At 45.9% G+C, this 19,270-nt stretch overlaps 1 protein-coding gene across 2 annotated transcripts in view; it reads left to right on the top strand.

Annotated features, from left to right (window-relative positions):
- The window catches only part of LOC8030991 (solute carrier family 41 member 1), a 239,830-nt gene that overhangs the window by 173,429 nt on the left and 47,131 nt on the right, over nt 1-19,270 (top strand). For both annotated transcript variants that reach the window (XM_040500875.1, XM_029978532.4), the window contains exon 5: nt 5,358-5,502. In XM_040500875.1, coding sequence (XP_040356809.1) covers nt 5,358-5,502 — 145 coding nt within the window. The remainder of the gene's footprint in view (nt 1-5,357; nt 5,503-19,270) is intronic.

The raw sequence follows: 19,270 nt of genomic DNA, 5'->3' as shown, positions 1-19,270 counted from the left end.
AGTCATTCCAGTTGGTAAACACAAAAATCGCTTAGTCACTTCAACACAAATCAACACTAGTCACTAATGGCCATTTGTAGCCAAATCAAGCCATTGCAATAGAAATATATGTTTATAGCCAGTAATAGCCACTTGTGGCCATTTTCATCCATAAACACTGAAATAGCACATAATTGTCAATTAAGCTCACTAATAGTCATTGCTAGCCATTTGAAGGCAATCGTGCTGGGGGATGCGCCTGCTTACGCTCAGGAACAAGAAAAGAAAAAAAAGCGTCAGGAACAAAATAATCAGATGTCATCACGGTAGACAAAGTGCACATGAAGGCACGCTATAGCTTACGCATGAGCGGAGTATAATGGTAGCCGTAATTTCTACCTATGGAGTATTTCATTACACGTAGAAGAACGCGTTGAAAACTACAGAATACACAGAAAAAGTAAAACACGTGAAGGACGAACACAGACACACACAGTCCTTCCAAAGAACTGTCTGTGTCTGTGTTCGTCCTTCGCGTGTTTTATTCTTTCGGTGTATTCTGGAGTATTTCAAGTGAAAGAGGTACTGAAAAGGTAGTAACGGCCATATAGATGTAGAAACTGCTGTAGTTCCTTTTTATTTAGTGTTCTTTAAGAGTGCATGATTAGGACTCGTGAATTCATTTTTGTTCTATCAAAGCCACGAATTAATTAAATCAAGTAATCCAATCCACTGATGAAAAGCATATTTTCTTGACAAGACGTTGCAGGAACACCCGTTCACTGAACAAGTTTCCGCGATATGTCAAAGCATCAACAATGTATGCCCATGAATCTCGTGTCGATGAAAATGTATCAGGAAGCGTGTTTCCACGAAACGATACGGATGCCTCTCGCCGGCAGCCTAAAACTTTTTTGCCAAGGCTTCGCCTCTAAAGGGCGTGCCTGCGACCCGCAACATCTTTGTGCATCAGTTTGATTGTCGACTGGTACGGGTCCCTCAAGCGTCGGCTATTGTTTAACCGTTTAGCCTTCATGTTTACATCTCCTTTGTCCCCGTCCGGCGTATTTCTTTATTCATCCATTCTCCTTTCGGCCTAGAGAACTTACAGAGGGGAAGGGGCTATGTAACAACTCTAAGCGTAGCTCAATTCAAACGCTTTGCAAATAGTCAGGAGGCAAATATCAAAACTGAAATTCACCGAGGAAATTCACGGGAATCGAGGAGTCTTTTTTTTTTAGAAGGGCAATTACTCTGGTATTTTTGAAGAGCTTCTTGACCGGCTTCCCGTATTCGAGTGTCTTTCTGAGGAATATGATGTCCATAATTTTGTGGGGTGCTTTGAAGAAAATGTTGCTTCATATAACAGATAAATGTGTTCCTTGCGTAGATTATGAAAAGCTAGAAGATGAAGGAAACCATGGGTAACTTCAAGTACTCTTAGGATATTTAAGAAGCGAAGGAGAGCATTTGATAGATTTAAGAAGACAAAAAGTAATAATCCCTTTGAAAAACTGGTTGAGCTTACGCGTGAATATAAACTGAGCATGAAGAGTGGAAAGGAACAATACTTTAATACACTAAACGACAGTATAAAAATCGAACCCAAGCTTTTCTGGAAGTATTTAAAGAGATAAGGGGCACACACAGTTGGAATAAGTGAAATTACATATCATCAATTACAGTTTCGAATGATACAAAAAAAGCAATGTGCCTAAATAATTACTTTCGGTCTGTATTTTTGCCCAAACAGAAATATGTTGATCCCACCTACTGTTAGCACGGAGGAATTAATGCAACCAGTTGAACTTAGCGTGATACGTATTAAGACGGCGTTAAAAAACATAGATGAGACACAAGCAACTGGACCGGATGGCATTTCTCCGCGTGTACTAAAGCGCTGTGCTTACCCAATTTCGGTCAACCTTTATTTAATTTATTCTAAGTCACTAGACACAGGACTTTTGCCTGATTACTGGCAGGTAGCTCATGTCGTCCCTATCAATAAAGGCGGGTAAAGAAAGATGTTATAAATTATAGGCCCATTTCATTAACTTCCGTCTCATGCAAAGTCACCGAACATATTTTGTATTCAGAGTTAATCGGTGATATGATAACAAACAACTTACTGGTTGAAGAACAACATGGTTTTCGTAAGGGGTCTTCTTGTACTACGCAACATGTTGAATTTTATTATGATCTTACATCGGATGTTGACGAGGGAGGGCAAATAGATTGTATATTCTTGGATTTTCGAAAGGCGCTCGACACTGTTTCACACTCACTCCTTAATAAACTGAGAATATTAAACCTAGACTCGGCAGTGCTTTGATGGATGGAAAATTACTTGTTCCAGCGTCGTCAATGTGTAGTACTGAACGGCAAGAAATCCGATTATGTTAATGTAACATCAGAAGTTCCACAGGGCTCCGTCCTGGGTCCACTTTTGTTTTTAATTTATATTTATGATATTTATTTTAGAATTACCGCTTGTACTTGGTTGCCCGCCGATGATTGTGCAGTGTATGGAAAGATTAAGAGTTCAGATGATGCCAGCCAGTTGCAAGTAGGCCTTAATCATATTCATAGTTGGTGCTCTACGTGGAAAATCAAATCAAATGAGTTTATTTCCACCGTGTAACAATACAAATGGAGGGGCTGGGGAAAAAAAGCTGCGCTTAGCAGCTTGACGAGTCCACAGTCCCTGTATTAATGGCAACTAAGCAGCACTACAGTGGGAAGAATGAACATGCATAAAAAGGATAATGACAACGAAAACACAAAGGTATACAGGCGTACAAAACAAAAATCATACTCCCATGGTTACAGACCTTGCACGGAGTTCACTGTACTTACAGGCGAATAAATCAAAATGCATAAGCTGATAAGCGTTTATTAATGACGGAAGTGTATAACAAAGGCATTCTTTTCTGCAGTTTAAACGAGGTGTAGGTACTACCCAATTCTCTCCATGTCTTGTAGTATATAGTTCAATTCTCTTTTTGTAGCTGTGCCAGATTACGTATATTATTTATATTTTTCCGTGTTTCCCATTATACCGTACACTCAATCGATATTTATATTGTTTGTATGCTGGGATCACGTGGGAACAATAAAAAAGTTTACACATGGCGCTCTTTAGGGCGCGTTGTAAATATGTCGAAGACATTTTTTTTTGTACCAAATAAACACAAAAAAAATAAAAGTGTGTTAATCTTTGTTTTACAAAGAAAAAGAAAAAAATCAGTCTCAGTATTTTATGAATATTAACCCTATAACGAAGGAGCTTACGTAGAAATATGTAGGTGTCATATTGTCATCAAATGTTCGTGGAATGCCCACATAGAAGAAGCAGTTCTAAAAGCTGGCAGGGCAATGAATTTCACTCAACGTAACTTAAAATGGTCACAACCTAACCTAAAGACAACTGCTTATTTAACATGTGTTAGACCCATTTGAAAGTATGCATTCGCTTTCAGAGACCCAGCCCAGAAAACGTTGATTGATATGCTGGACAAAATACAAAACAGGGCGGCTAGGTTCGTTGTCGGACGATGCGGGAGAAAAAAAAGCTGTACAGAAATAAATTAAAAAAAAAAAGTTAAACTGGGAATAACTTTCCGTGCGTCGGAGAAAACTGCGTCTAAAATTTTTATTCTCAATAGCTAAAAACAAAACAAGAATAACTAGCAAGACTTACTTAAAACAACCCTATTATGTCTCTAGTCGTAATGATCATAGTCTTAAAATTAGAGAGTACCGCGCTAGGACATGCATGTTTGGGAATTCCTTTTTTGTTCGAACGATTGTACAGTGGAATTGTCTGTCTGATGAGCAATGGTGCTGTTTGAATGAAGATGTGTTCTTTTCATCCTTGTAAACCCCCCTGCTGTAACGGCCTTGGCCACTGCGGAGTAATTATTCAATAAATAATAAGAGGCCCAAGAACTCGCGCAAGATGTAATTCAGCTGTATGGTGGACCTTTGGCTTCAAGAATGATCACCAGTTTCGCTATGCGTATAACATCCAAAATGTGTCAACTTTAATGCCAGTAAATCAACAATGTCAACTGTGAAGCTTCGAAGAACCATGCTCGCCAACAGCGTTAGGAACGCGACCAAACTGTAGCGACACTGGCTAGGTAAGAAATCTTTGGCTATCCCGAATCCCTAGAGAGCAGCGTGAAGCAGAAATTGGGTTGCCGCGTGAACGTTCGGCTGCCTTCCTTCTCACTGATTGGAGAGGAGTTACCTGTCGCTGCCGCGCCGCGTTTACACTCGCGGATTCGCGGGCAGATCCGCGCAGGTGGAACGTGGAGTTTGGAGCCGGGTGGCAAAACTGACTCGTCGCTGGCAGAAAATCTGGGTATGGGTCCCGGACTTTTCGCCAGTGACGAGTCGATTTTGCCACTCGGCTTCAAAATGTACTTTTTGCCTGCGCGTCTCTGCCCACGAATCCGCAAGGGATTGGCATCTATTCAAGCATGTGACATATGTGCGCCAGTAACTTGACTTCAGCCCAAGTCTACACGCAGCCGGCGCTTATGGAACCAATGAAGCGGAATTAAATGCGCAAGTTTATGTTTATGATTTGTTCACCGGTGATTCCAGAAACACCAAGATGGTGCGTTTTTCGCGCTTTTTCATTGCTGCCATTAGCTTGCAGACTTAAACGTGAAACAAAGTATAGACACACGCGGTTTTCTTTCTGACTCACAAACTATCCGCCGGTTTGCGCGGTAGAAAGAGAGATAGGTTTGGGTAAACAGACGCCAGTGTTTCACACGAATGTCACCTCGGAGAGTTCCTCGCTCACGGCGCATGGTAAGTCGCGGCCAAAGCAGCTGGGTTTACTTTTACGAGCCGGCTTATGTGAAACAACAAGCCCCAAAGGGTAAACGACAATAATCCCCGGAGAAGAGAAACAAGGGAGACAAACACAAATCTCCAAACGCAGCTAGCTGACTGGTGCGCTTAAAAGATCCGTCTGGTCTTGGTATCGAAACAGGGACCTCTCCATTTTCAGTGGAGCACTCTACGAACTCAGTTAACAGGGAGTTAGTCGTCAGTAGAGCAAACGGCTTTTATCAACCGCCGCCAGCCTAACACCAGCGAGGATAAAAGGCCCGCATTTTTACCTAGCCAGGAAAGATTGTTATCGTTCATATACTGTCCAGCTCGCCCGCACCTTCGCATTAATTACACTAACATCGTAACCCCAAAAGGGTCACGCCGTGGTCGTCCCCAGCTTGCGAAATAGCGGGACTTTCAAATAGACCAATCAGGGCCTCGAATTTTCTTCGTGCTTTTACACCCCGAGGAAGTTCCACTACTAGTCGTTGCGACGTGTCCTTAGAGCAGTCTTGTGCGTCTCGCAGCGCAGCCCTGGTTCTCTGGCCTGTTCGTGGCGGGGCTGGCCTCCCTGAGCCCGGTGTGGGTCCTGCTGGCCAGGGGACACCCAACCTCCAGGAAGGTGCTCCGGGTCGGATGGTGGCCCATCATCGTCGCCATGGCCATATCCAGGTAGATTCCTACACCAACGCACCTGCGTCTCTTGAGTCGCACACCGGTAGATTGTCCTGTTCCTCGGTGGCGCGCTTATCTTTTTGGGATTCTTACATGTACTTTATTTGCTCCTTCAAGTGTCGAGTGATTGCAACTTGAGACTTCTGACTTGAATATGTTCTATGGTTTTTGCAAAGTCCACGCGCGATGGCATCTCTCGGCTCGAGCGCGTAGATGCCATTTGCCACCGAAAGCTCCGAAGTATATGCTTGCTTAGCCAGGTGCCTCCGACTCTGAATGTCTCCACCCTGAGAAAGACGGACATAGAATGACTCAAAAGTTTATTAGAAAACATTGAGCGTTTCGTCTACAGGTAGGAACAAATATGCCAATGCACGACCCGGATAAGGGGTATGGACAGTGTTGTAGGCGTTACCGGAAAAAAGTAAAGAAATACGTGACTTCTTACAAGTACGCGTTACCGTCCTTCTTTACCTCAAAATAAAAAAAAAACGCTTTACCGTTACCGTTACCGATAAAAGTAACACACTTTACTTTTGCGTTACTTTTAATTCGTGAACTAACTCGTTTTCCTTTTCTGACGTTGCAGGTGTGCGTAAGGGCCACATTTTAGGTATCTTAAGAATCATTATGTACATGCAGAAACTCAACATAATTACCTGATTTTTGTTTACCGGTTTCACCTAAATACTTACAAACAATCGAGAGAACAAAAACACAAAACTTGGCGTCTAGAAACACGAAGAAAAAGAAATTAAGTGTAATGTTCATAAGTCTTGGAAGGAATACATAACGAGGAACGTAACTACGTTACAAGTCACTCAAAATAAGTGACGTGAGTACGTAACCCGTTATAGATTTAAAAATATAACAAGTTTTTTACCCCAAAAAAGTTACCGGTAACGCCATTACTTGTAACGCCTTACCGCCAACACTGGGTATGGGTTACAACACGGGAAAGGTATCCTGAATGCCCGCGCCAACCGTCGCCTCCTGGGCCCCCAATGCGAACGCTTGGCGAAGAAGTCGGCGAGAAACCTGGCGGCCGTGACTGGCCGACGCCGCGCCTGGCCTTGGCGCCGGCCCATCATCGCCGCCGGATTTCCTGCCTTTCGCCACGTGTCCAGATCAGGGTCCTTGCTTAGAGACAAAATTCGGACAGGAAGAAAGGAAGGGAGGAAAATGTACACGGGATAGTTTGAATAGTTTGGCCGCCTCTACGGAATTCTGCTGGCAAGAGTCATTCCGTGCTCTCAAGACGCTTGTTTTTTCAGCGCTTTCTCGTGGCATGTGTTTCTCCCATTTGCGAATTCGCAAGGGCAACTCCACTCGGGGCTTAAAAAAATGAAGTACGGACTTGGCGCCGTCTTAATCCAAAAGAGTGACGGCGCATAGGCCAGTCGTACTTTCTCCAATGCGGTAATGAGTTACTTAGTTACAGAAAACAAAATTAGAGGAGGACGCTTAACCTTTGCTATATGAGTAGAACGCGATAGCTAAACATAAACACCCTCTCGTACCCAAGACGCCCAAGCGTGTCTGCGTGGATTATGGAATAATGAAGAAAAAAAGTGTCGGTGTGACCTAGTCGGTAGCCTGTCTAGATCTCAACCGAAGCGTCGTGGGTTCAATCCCACTCCACCTAAAATTCTGATTTTATTTTTTTAAGGCAAATAAATTACTTATCGACCAATCAGAATTTTCCCGCCCTACCGACGCCGACAATGACGCCGGCTGTACTGCAACTCGAGCTCCTTAAAGCTATCGCTTCAAAATGTCCCGCCTTCCTTTGGGCAATCAGAAAATTTAGATTTTACAGTTTTGGCCTTGTGTTTAAGGTTGTTGTAATTACCACGCCTTGTGCTGGATATAAAACTTTAAAAAATTCTTCTGGACGCCTTTAAATCATAATCACAAAAACTACAAAAATACAATGTGTACATTTTTGTCAGTCCGGCAAGAAATACAAAGCACTTGAGTAATTATCTCGGAACCCACTTTCGGTGTGCTCGGACCCTCTCATACTTGCCGTTGCCGTTATTGCCTTGACATCTACGTTGGATTTCACTATTAAGCAACAAAAATACCTAAACATTCAACAAAACCGACCTCACCCGGAACGAACAACCACATGCCGGAATCCATAGAATACAAAACAACATGTTATATCATCGTAACTATGGTCCACCAGACCCAGTTCTGCTATTGGTTGTTCCCGAACATCTGCGCAACGACATTTAACATGCCAGTCATGACGACCTCACGCTTGGACACGTCGGATTTCTTAATACGTAAGCACGTATTCGCAATACTTTTACAGGCACGACATGTACCATCACGTCCTAAAGTATGTGGCATAGTGCAGCAATTCTCAACGTAAAAAAAAAACAAAAAAAAAAAACGACAATCGTTTCAGTTGGATTTTGTCATCCTCTTCACCCGCTCGAACAGCTAGCAATCGATCGTTTGGTACCTCTTCCCCGTAACGGTAACCACCGGATTATTTCTATCATGGTCTACATGTCCCGCTATGTACAAACGTCTGCCTTGTAACCTGACAACCCTGACGATGTCGCCAATTTTTTTCTTCACAACATAATGTTGCGACACGGTTCACATCGCGAGCTCGTCAGCGATCGCGCCACCATTTTTCTCTCTTATGCGATGCAGTAACTCTTATACGTTTGCGCAACTGTGCACCCTCCGGCAATATGAAAGACCCACTGGGAGCGCGTGGCCGAGGCGGTGGATGGCGGGGGCGCTGCGAGCGCTCCGGGGAATTCCATTCTGCTTCGAGGGGAGGACGCTCACTCGGGCTCAGCTAAAGCGAAACGCGCTTATCAGATTGTGCTGAGCCCCGAGTGAGCGTCCTCCCCTCGAAGCAGAATGGAATTGCCCGGAGCGCTCTCAGAGCCCCCGCCAGCCACCGCCTCGGCCACGCGCTCCCTGCGGGTCTTTCATATTGCCGGAGAGTGTACATACCTAAAATAATACTAATAATAATAGTGACTTTTATTTACCCTTTTTAAAATTTCTCGCATACAGCTTTTTTTTTTCTTTTTCAATTTGTTCAGAAAAATATTTTACTCGACTTCAGGGTTAGTTTTATTAGCATTATTGGCCTAATTTTCATTGCCCACGCACTCACGAAATCTTTCAAGACCATAAGGTGTAATGTTTTGAAATTCACTGACGTACTTTTTATTCTTTTTATGGCAACGTTTACCTCTTATGCATAAGAATATCGGAAAGTGGTCGCATACATTATTATTCGAAATTCCGCTCATCACACAAGTCTTTTCAACAGAATACACAGAACGAATAAAACACGTAAAGGACTCAGGTAGATACACACTGCTCTTTGAATATGAAATGAAATGACTGTGTGTGTCTGTGTTCGCCTTTTACGTGTTTTATTCTTTCTGTGTATTCTGTAGTTTTTCAACGCGCTCTGCAACGTGTTATTTTGAACACTTGTGAAAATAGGATCAAGAGTTTCGGTATTCTCGGTGATTATAGTTGGTTTGGTAATTACACTGACACAGCCATATGTTGCTAGTAGAACAGTTGAATCATTTTAGGCATAGTATTAAATATCATAAAAATGCTTTAATCACCTCCAATAAGTTCTGTAAATTTGTTTTCACTACGAAATCCCAGAAGCGTCTCAAGGATATCAAAAAAATTTGAAACGTTGCCATCAGGTGGGCGGTAAAAAACGAAAAAAAGAGTATTATCTGTCAAGGAGGACAAAACTTGATAATCACTAGTTCCAGCGCAGAAACGGGATAAAAGTTGACGAACCATGCTTTATTTAATTAGTGTATACACACCTCCACCACGACTAGTAGTGCGACTCAAACAATAAGTACTGTAGGGTGGGAAATTAAAAACATCCTCTTCACCAGGATACCAGGTCTTAGGAAGCATAGCCACATTGAGAAAGGAATTTCAAACTGACCGAACGGACATTCAATGTCAATCTTCTTATTTCTTGCTGACCGTGAATTTTAGTGAAAAATCTATATTGAACTTTCAATGAACCGATCTGAGCACATCTCTTGAAACGCGGAATTACGCATATCTGAAATGCAATTGTTGATGAATACCTCTTGAAACGTGGCTACCTGCTAATTTTTATTCAAAGCACGCAGAAACAGATGCACCGAGGCAGGAGTGAAAAGCAGATACCTACAAAGTTGGTGTTGTGGCCATTCTATAGACCTTTTTCGCATAACCTCAAACCAGCCAGTAACTGACGTACCCTCGACCTGGTGCATTTTTGGATTACCCGCTGACACAGGGTATGCAACCGCCAAGGGTATGGGCGAAAAGGCTTAAAAACATACGTCGTGCATGAGTTAGTTGCGAGTGCTCCTTTTTACCGTACTGCAATTTCCAAAAATCTACGGTTGTCTGGCTACCACTGCGTGGTCGATGTATAAATAATTTTAAAAAGCATAAGAACAATAGCAGCAAGTGTGCCATGAGCACAAGAAGCTGCAGCGCGAGTGTGGCTGCAATGTTATCGAGCTTCGCATTTTCCCCAAGAATCCTTATTTATGAAGTCAGTCGATAGCGAGCTTGAATCGCGAGAGATTCGTAGCAGAATCAACGTCACGTTTAAGCTCACGACCACTTCGTCTACAACAAGAGGACCGATTTTAATTCCCGGTGCAGGTGGTGCAATTAGGTTATCACTGCAAGCCCCATGGTATGTGAAAGGTATGAAAACGTTGACATGCCACCACTCAAGATGGAGTTATCAAATGTCGAGAGCTTACCTGCATAGACTACATTAAACTGCTCATATATACTTCGCTGTGGAAACTCAATCAAAACACTCCACCGTCTTCGTCCTCGTTCTCTCGAGGAGGCAAGGTGATGGCCTGGGAGTAGCCAGCTGGATTCAACCGGACAAGCTCCAACCAAGTGATTGCAGCCCACCATAGCCAAGTCTAGCCAAGTTCAATCAATCAATCAATCAATCAATTTTTATTTACATCATCATCAAATAGTGATGTGGGCTGCAGAGGCAAAAAGTCAAAACAGTTTTGACTTGACAAGGCCTCTGCAGCCTTACAATTGGCATACGGTAACAAACAACAGCAACCAGGGGAAAACAAGCAGACAGCGACATGGGGAAAAAAATAAAAAATAAAACACTTATATACTCTATTTGCTGCTAGAGGAAGGATTTGACCTCTTAGACAAAGAACGAAAATAACAACAGCATCTAGTGACTGGATGTATACAGGAAACAAAAATATATAAACCGGATGCATTTACAGCTCACAAAGACAATTTATTTTTTATTTGTGAAAACAAAGTTCTCGAATTTCATTTAAATGTAGCTTTTCAATGTTTGACAAATTTTGTTTTTCAGCTTTATTTAAGACAAGTGGAAGATTATAGCTTAACATTTGAAACCCGTAGCTCGTGCAATTAAATGGTATTTTCCAGCGCTCCCTTTCCCTAACGTCATAAGGTTTAGAAATGGGAGTTAAATTTGAAATACAAGTAAAAAATGGTTCATTGCATCGGAGGGTGGATCTATATCGTGTGAGGAGAGTAAATTCATATGAATCAAGAATGGATGTTTCCATTCTTGATTCATATGAATTTACGGGCCTGTTCGTGGCGGGGCTGGCCTCCCTGAGCCCGGTGTGGGTCCTGCTGGCCAGGGGACACCCAACCTCCAGGAAGGTGCTCCGGGTCGGATGGTGGCCCATCATCGTCGCCATGGCCATATCCAGGTAGAATCCTACACCAACGCACCTGCGTCTCTTGAGTCGCACACCGGTAGATTGTCCTGTTCCTCGGTGGCGCGCTTATCTTTTTAGGATTCTTACATGTACTTTATTTGCTCCTTCAAGTGTCGAGTGATTGCAACTTGAGACTTCTGACTTGAATATGTTCTATGGTTTTTGCAAAGTCCACCACGCGCGCTATGGCATCTCTCGGCTCGAGCGCGTAGATGCCATTTGCCGCCGAAAGCTCCGAAGTATAGGCTTGCTCAGCCAGGTGCACCCGACTCTGAATGTCTCCACCCTGAGAGAGACGGACATAGAATGGCTCAAAAGTTTATTAGAAAACATTGAGCGTTTCGTTTACAGGTAGGAACAAATATGCCAATGCACGACCCGGATAAGGGGTATGAACAGTGTTGTAGGCGTTACCGGAAAAAAAGTAAAGAAATACGTGACTTATTACATGTACGCGTTACCGTCCTTCTTTACCTCAAAATATAAAAAAAACGCTTTACCGTTACCGTTACCGATAAAAAGTAACGCGCTTTACTTTTGCGTTACTTTTAATTCGTGAACTAACTCGTTTTACTTTTCTGACGTTACAGGTGTGCGTAAAGGCCACATTTTAGGTATTTTAAGAATCATTATGTACATGCAGAAACTCAACATAATTACCTGATTTTTGTTTACCGGTTTCATCTAAATACTTACAAACAATCGAGAGAACAAAAACACAAAACTTGGCGTCTAGAAACACGAAAAAAAAAATTAAGTGTAATGTTCATAAGTCTTGGAAGGAATACATAACGAGGAACGTAACTACGTTACCCGTCACTCAAAATGAGTGACGTGAGTACGTAACCCGTTATAGATTTAAAAATATAACAGGTTTTTTACCCAAAAAAAGTTACCGGTAACGCCATTACTTGTAACGCCTTACCGCCAACACTGGGTATGGGTTACAACACGGGAAAGGTATCCTGAATGCCCGCGCCAACCGTCGCCTCCTGGGCCCCCAATGCGAACGCTTGGCGAAGAAGTCGGCGAGAAACCTGGCGGCCCTGACTGGCCGACGCCGCGCCTGGCCTTGGCGCCGGCCCATCATCGCCGCCGCATTTCCTGCCTTTCGCCACGTGTCCAGATCAGGGTCCTTGCTTAGAGACAAAATTCGGACAGGAAGAAAGGAAGGGAGGAAAATGTACACGGGATAGTTTGAATAGTTTGGCCGCCTCTACGGAATTCTGCTGGCAAGAGTCATTCCGTGCTCTCAAGACGCTTGTTTTTTCAGCGCTTTCTCGTGGCATGTGTTTCTCCCATTTGCGAATTCGCAAGGGCAACTCCACTCGGGGCTTAAAATAATGAAGTACGGACTTGGCGCCGTCTTAATCCAAAAGAGTGACGGCGCATAGGCCAGTCGTACTTTCTCCAATGCGGTAATGAGTTACTTAGTTACAGAAAACAAAATTAGAGGAGGATGCTTAACCTTCGCTATATGAGTAGAACGCGATAGCTAAGCATAAACACCCTCTCGTACCCAAGACGCCCAAGCGTGTCTGCGTGGATTATGGAATAATGAAGAAAAAAAGTGTCGGTGTGACCTAGTCGGTAGCCTGTCTAGATCTCAACCGAAGCGTCGTGGGTTCAATCCCACTCCACCTAAAATTCTGATTTTATTTTTTTAAGGCAAATAAATTACTTATCGACCAATCAGAATTTTCCCGCCCTACCGACGCCGACAATGACGCCGGCTGTACTGCAACTCGAGCTCCTTAAAGCTATCGCTTTAAAATGTCCCGCCTTCCTTTGGGCAATCAGAAAATTTAGATTTTACAGTTTTGGCCTTGTGTTTAAGATTGTTATAATTACCACGCCTTGTGCTGGATATAAAACTTTAAAAAATTCTTCTGGACGCCTTTAAATCATAATCACCAAAACTACAAAAATACGATGTGTACATTTTTGTCAGTCCGGCAAGAAATACAAAGCACTTGAGTAATTATCTCGGAACCCACTTTCGGCGTGCTCGGACCCTCTCATACTTGCCGTTGCCGTTATTGCCTTGACATCTACGTTGGATTTCACTATTAAGCAACAAAAATACCTAAACATTCAACAAAACCGACCTCACCCGGAACGAACAACCACATGCCGGAATCCATAGAATACAAAACAACATATTATATCATCGTAACTATGGTCCACAAGACCCAGTTCTGCTATTGGTTGTTCCCGAACATCTGCGTAACGACATTTAACATGCCAGTGATGACGACCTCACGCTTGGACACGTCGGATTTCTTAATACGTAAGCACGTATTCGCAATACTTTTATAGGCACGCCATGTACCATCACGTCCTAAAGTATGTGGCATAGTGCAGCAATTCTCAACGTAAAAAACAAAAAAAAAAACGACAATCGTTTCAGTTGGATTTTGTCATCCTCTTCACCCGCTCGAACAGCTAGCAATCGATCGTTTGGTACGTCTTCCCCGTAACGGTAACCACTGGATTATTTCTATCATGGTCTACATGTCCCGCTATGTGCAAACGTCTGCCTTGTAACCTGACAACCCTGATGATGTCGCCAATTTTTTTCTTCACACCATAATGTTGCGACACGGTTCACATCGCCAGCTCGTCAGCGATCGCGCCACCATTTTTCTCTCTAATGCGATGCAGTAACTCTTACACGTTTGCGCAACTGTACGCCCTCCGGCAATATGAAAGACCCACTGGGAACGCGTGGCCGAGGCGGTGGATGGCGGGGGCGCTGCGAGCGCTCCAGGGAATTCCATTCTGCTTCGAGGGGAGGACGCTCACTCGGGCTCAGCTAAAGCGAAACGCGCTTATCAGATTGTGCTGAGCCCCGAGTGAGCGTCCTCCCCTCGAAGCAGAATAGAATTGCCCGGAGCGCTCGCAGCGCCCCCGCCAGCCACCGCCTCGGCCACGCGCTCCCTGCGGGTCTTTCATATTGCCGGAGAGTGTACATACCTAGAATAATACTACTACTAATAGTGACTTTTATTTACCCTTTTTAAAATTTCTCGCATACAGCTTTTTTTTTCTTTTTCAATTTGGTGGTGGTGGTGAACAACTTTTATTTGCAACCAGCAGTTGGCGGTAGCCCCTCCACACGCAGGTGGTGGTAACTACGCGCCGCGCGGTACGACCCCCTCGGCTATTCCCCTCCCACCAGCCCTCGGCCCCGGGCGCGCCCCTTTTCTATCTGGGGCCGAGAGGGGGAGCCCATCGGACCTCCGCGAGCTCCCTCACCTCCCCCATCATCCCTTGCCCGTTGCCTATCTAAAGCGGTTGTGATCAGCCGGACGGCCCTACGCTGAACCTCTAATTCACAGCTCCGCGCCGCGTCTTCGAACTGCGGGGGAATCGTCGTCTTCTCGCTTGCCTCTCTTGGGTTGAGTTCACAGTCCCACAACAGGTGCGACGCGGTGGCCCTCGCCTTCTTGCAAAGTCCACAGGTGTCGTCCGCGTAAAGTCCTGGATATATGTGTTTAGCTAGCACCGGTGTTAATAGCGACCCTGTCTGTAATTGTCTAAAAATCACAGCCTCCTCACGTTTTAGCTCGGAATGAGGGGGAGGTACTACTCTCCTTCCTAACCTATACCACTTCACTATTTCGTTATACGTAGTCATGCGGTCCTTCATACTAAACCACTCTCCACCACTTGAGACTGTCCCGTTTGTCGCCGCCCGGTTGGCCGTCTCGTTGTGGTTGGGATTACCGTTCACCAACACTTCACTGCCCATGTGGGCCGGGATCCACTTGATCACCACTGCACCATCACGATTACGTCCTGTCGTTGTGGCCGCTCGCAAAATGCGAGCCGCCGCACCACACACCCTACCCTTTGCAAAACTAAGCGCTGCTGTCCTGGAATCACTGATCACCATGTCGGAGCCTGGGTCGGCCACAGCTAGAGCTATGGCCACTTCTTCCGCCTGATGCGAGTTGCGAACTCGGGTGCTGGCTGCAGCTCTGGTCGCTCCATTCGATGCGTTCACCAACACCGCCGTGTAGGCCTCTCCTCGGTCCTGGTATTCCGCCGCATCTACGTACACGGCTCTCTCGTCCTGCGCGTAGCTGCCCACAATGGCTCTCGCCCGCGCCGCGCGTCTCCCCGTGTCGTGTATGGGGTTCATGTTTCGCGGTATCGGGTACACCTGGTGTCTGGTCATCATTTGGCTCGGTATTGGCACCGTGTCCCCCAACGCGACGCCGCTGGGATTGACGCCCAAGTCTTGTAAAATCTTCCTCCCAGTTCTCGTGCTAGAGAGCCGCTCGAGGTGCGCCGTTCTTTGAGCTTCTGCTATTTCTTCTAGGGTATTGTGCACCCCCACTCGAGAAGCCTCTGCGTGCTCACGTTGCCCGGTAGTCCGAGAGCTATCTTGTAAACCTTGCGAATGAGAGCGTCTATCTTGTTTCGTTCGGCAGGCGTCCATTTGTGAAAGGCAGCCACATATGCGATATGGCTGATTGCAAAGGACTGCACGAGTCTGATCATGCTTTCTTCCTTCATACCGGCTTTGCGGTTGGAGATTCGTCTTAGCAACTTGGTGGTAGACATGACCTTATTGTTGAGCTTGGTGATCGTCGCCCCGTTCACCCTGTTCCTCTCGAAGAGCATTCCCAACACCCTGATCCTGTCAACCTCCGGGACCTTCTGTCCCCCTCTGGTTCGGATCGTGATATTTGGTCGTTCCACCCTAATCGGTGCGTCTTTTCTCCGCCTTCCTACCCTCTTGGGGGGGGATAAGTAACAGCTCTGACTTCGCTGGAGAGCACACAAGTCCCGACCCCTCGAGGTGATCCTCAATTGCCAATACGGCTTCTTGCAGCCGATCCTCTATGTGTCCATCACTGCCCTTGCTGACCCATAGCGTGATGTCGTCAGCGTAAATGGTGTGTCTGACGTCTCTAACTTCCTGTAGCCGCTGAGCCACTCCTATCATGACCAAGTTAAAGAGCAGGGGGGAGATTACCGACCCTTGTGGGGTACCGACACTTCCTAGCTCTTTCTCGTCTAGTTCTACGTCGCCCGCACACAGTCTAGTGGTTCCTCCCGTTAAGAAGTCTCTAATGTAGTTGTAGGACAGCCTCCCCATGTCCAATTTAGTAACCTGGGCAAGAATGGCAGAGTGTTCTACCTTGTCGAAGGCACTCTGTAAATCTAGCCCTAGAATGGCCTTATTGTCTCCGGTACTTAGCGGTACGTCTACGATTTCGTGTTTTAACTGGATCATCGCATCCTGCGTTCCCAACTTTTTCCGAAAGCCAATGATAGAGTCTGGGTACAAGCCCGAGTCTTCCAGGTATTGCTGCCACCTGCTAAGCAGTGCGTGTTCGAGCAGCTTGCCCACGCACGATGTAAGCGAGATCGGTCGCAGGTTCTCCACGCTAGGTGGCTTGCCTGGCTTAGGGATCAAGATCGTCTGGGCCGTTTTCCATTGCTTAGGCAACGTGCCTTCTCTCCAGCACTTGTTGAAGTATTTCGTGATGTGCTTAATTGCATCATCACTTAAGTTCTTGATCGCCTTGTTGGTGATGCGGTCCGGGCCGGCGGCCGACCTGCCGTTGAGCCTTTGCATGGCCGCTCTCACCTCCCACTGCTCGATGTCTCTATCCGGGATCGCGTTGTCATTACCGGTATACTCCGGATGTACTATGCTAAGGGTAGACGGAAGGTATCTCTCGTTTAGTCGCTTCTTAACCTCTGCTTCTCCCGCCCAGCTCATGGCTTTGTGCTTTATTCTGGCTAACTTGTTGCCCTGGCTGCTCTTGGTGTTGGATTCATCAAGTAGATGCCGGAGCAAGTTCCAGCTTTTGCCTTTGCTCATCTGACCGTCGGCTTCGTTACATACCTCGTTGCACTGTTGAGTACAGAAAACCTTACAGTGAGCTTCGATGCGTCGATTAAGTTCCGCCACCTTCCTCCTTAGCTTCCTGTTTGTACGTCGCCCTTACCATCTGGCCTTAATTGACTGTTTGGCTTCCAGCAAATGTGCTAATTTACTGTCTACCCTCTCTATGTGTTCTTCCGCCTCGACCTCCTTGGTTGTCGCCTCTATCGTCCTGTTGACACAGTCGGTCCACTGATCAATGTCCGTAATATCAGATTGCCAACTACCCAGCGCTTCCCGAAAGGCATCCCAGTTAGTGATTCTATGTTTTCTCCTTTCCGTGTGACTGCCGGGTCTCGTTATCGGGATTGTCGCCTCGACTATAAAGTGGTCGCTCCCTAAGTCTTGGCCTGTGTTACACCACCCTACCGCTCCTGTTCGCCCTATCCCCCTGAAGAAAGTGAGATCTGGAGTAGTGTCCCGGGTAACCGATGATCCCGTCCGTGTGGGATATGCAGGATCCGTGATGAGGCTGAGCCCCGCTTCCAATGCGTCCTGTAGCAGTTCTCTTCCCTTAATATTTGTTCGACTGTATCCCCACGCCTGGTTAGCCGCGTTAAAGTCGCCACAGATCATTAACTTATTATCCCCCGCCAGCCTGCATGCTCTGTGAAAGAGCTCTTTGAATCTTTGGTGATGATGATCCGGTTTACTATACACGTTGACTAAGAAGACACTCTCCTTTTGTCTCTTCTTCCCTACTATAACCTCCACCGTGCAGTGTTCAATAGTGCTTTTACCCATTACCTCGTGCTCTATGAATGTGATGCCTCTGCGTACGAATATACACACTCCCCTGCCCTTCCCTTTCGGCAGCTCGCAGGCGTCCGATGGCTTGTTGAACGCTCGGTAGCCTGTGAGGTTTGGTGTCTCTGTGGCATTGGATTCCTGCAACATGATCACATACGGTTTCCTGTCCACCGTCTTTAGGTGTTGGTGTAACACTGCTTTCTTCCTTGCATATCCGTTGCAGTTCCAGTGCCAGACTACTAAGTCCTTCACTGGCGAGGTGGTTGTTGCTGCGCCATGTGTCCCATCCATGATTGCTGAAGTGTAGCTACGATCCTGGCTTCCATACTCTGCATCTGCGTCTGTATTTGGGCTTGTACTTGTAGTATCATCTGAGCCACGTTCTTCTCAATTTGTGCCACATTCTTCTCGAGCGATATGAGTCGTTCCTCTACCTTGTCCAACCTTTCCCCGTGTCTATCTAGAGTCTTCCGTTCTTTAAGGCTTTCGATGGCCCTCCTCTTCGGGGCCGGCTTCGCCGCTCTGTCTGTCCTGGGACCGACCTCTATTTTTGAATCCTCCTCGATCATGATTTCGTTCGTCTTCGCTGCCTGCGCCGGAGACGCCTGCTCTTCCTTGTTTCTAACCAAGGCCGCTAGCTTTTCGTTAATTTCCTTTATTATGTTATCCTGCTCTAGGATCTTCTTTCTTAGTTTTTCGTTCTCATCCCTGAGGGCCTTTATAGCCGCCGAGTCTTCCTGTCTGTTTTTGTCGTGCTGGCTATCTGCGTTAGATTGTCTGCCCCCTAGCTTAGGGGTCCTAATTGTGTCGGCCCAAGAGGTTTCTCCTCTCGGCCGCGAAGCTTCTCTTCGTCGGCTGATACTTCTGCCTCTTCTCTCCATGCTATCCACTCGACGCTGACTGTCCGCCCTCCTTCGAGATGTACTATTAGTCCTCTCGATAGCACGCGGTCCCAGCAGCGGGAAGTCTCCTGCTGTTATTCGGCGCTCCGAAGCGTCCGTTTTCTTTTCCCATTGGCGACACTTAACCACATACGGCTGCTTGCACTTGTTCTTGCAATTCCACTCTCCAGTCGGATGAGGTCCCCACAAAGCTTACATTTTGGCTGGCATGCGAGCTCGTGTCCCTCCTCCGGGTCTACCTTCCCACAGCCAAAGCAGAACCTGTTGCCTGGGTTAGGGCAGACGTCCCTTCTGTGTCATAGTTTACCACACGCCCTACAGACGTCGAAATGTTTGCGATATAGCCCGCATTTCATCAACACTATTTTGTACTTGATGTAGTGCGGTACCTTGTTACCAGCGAAAAGCACTATCACTGCGGTGGAGTCTCCGATCCGGTGTGT

The sequence above is a fragment of the Ixodes scapularis genome, unplaced genomic scaffold, assembly GCF_016920785.2.
Source record: "Ixodes scapularis isolate PalLabHiFi unplaced genomic scaffold, ASM1692078v2 PGA_scaffold2__306_contigs__length_199485367, whole genome shotgun sequence".
Taxonomy (NCBI): domain Eukaryota; kingdom Metazoa; phylum Arthropoda; class Arachnida; order Ixodida; family Ixodidae; genus Ixodes; species Ixodes scapularis.
This window is presented reverse-complemented; position numbering and strand designations above follow the sequence as displayed.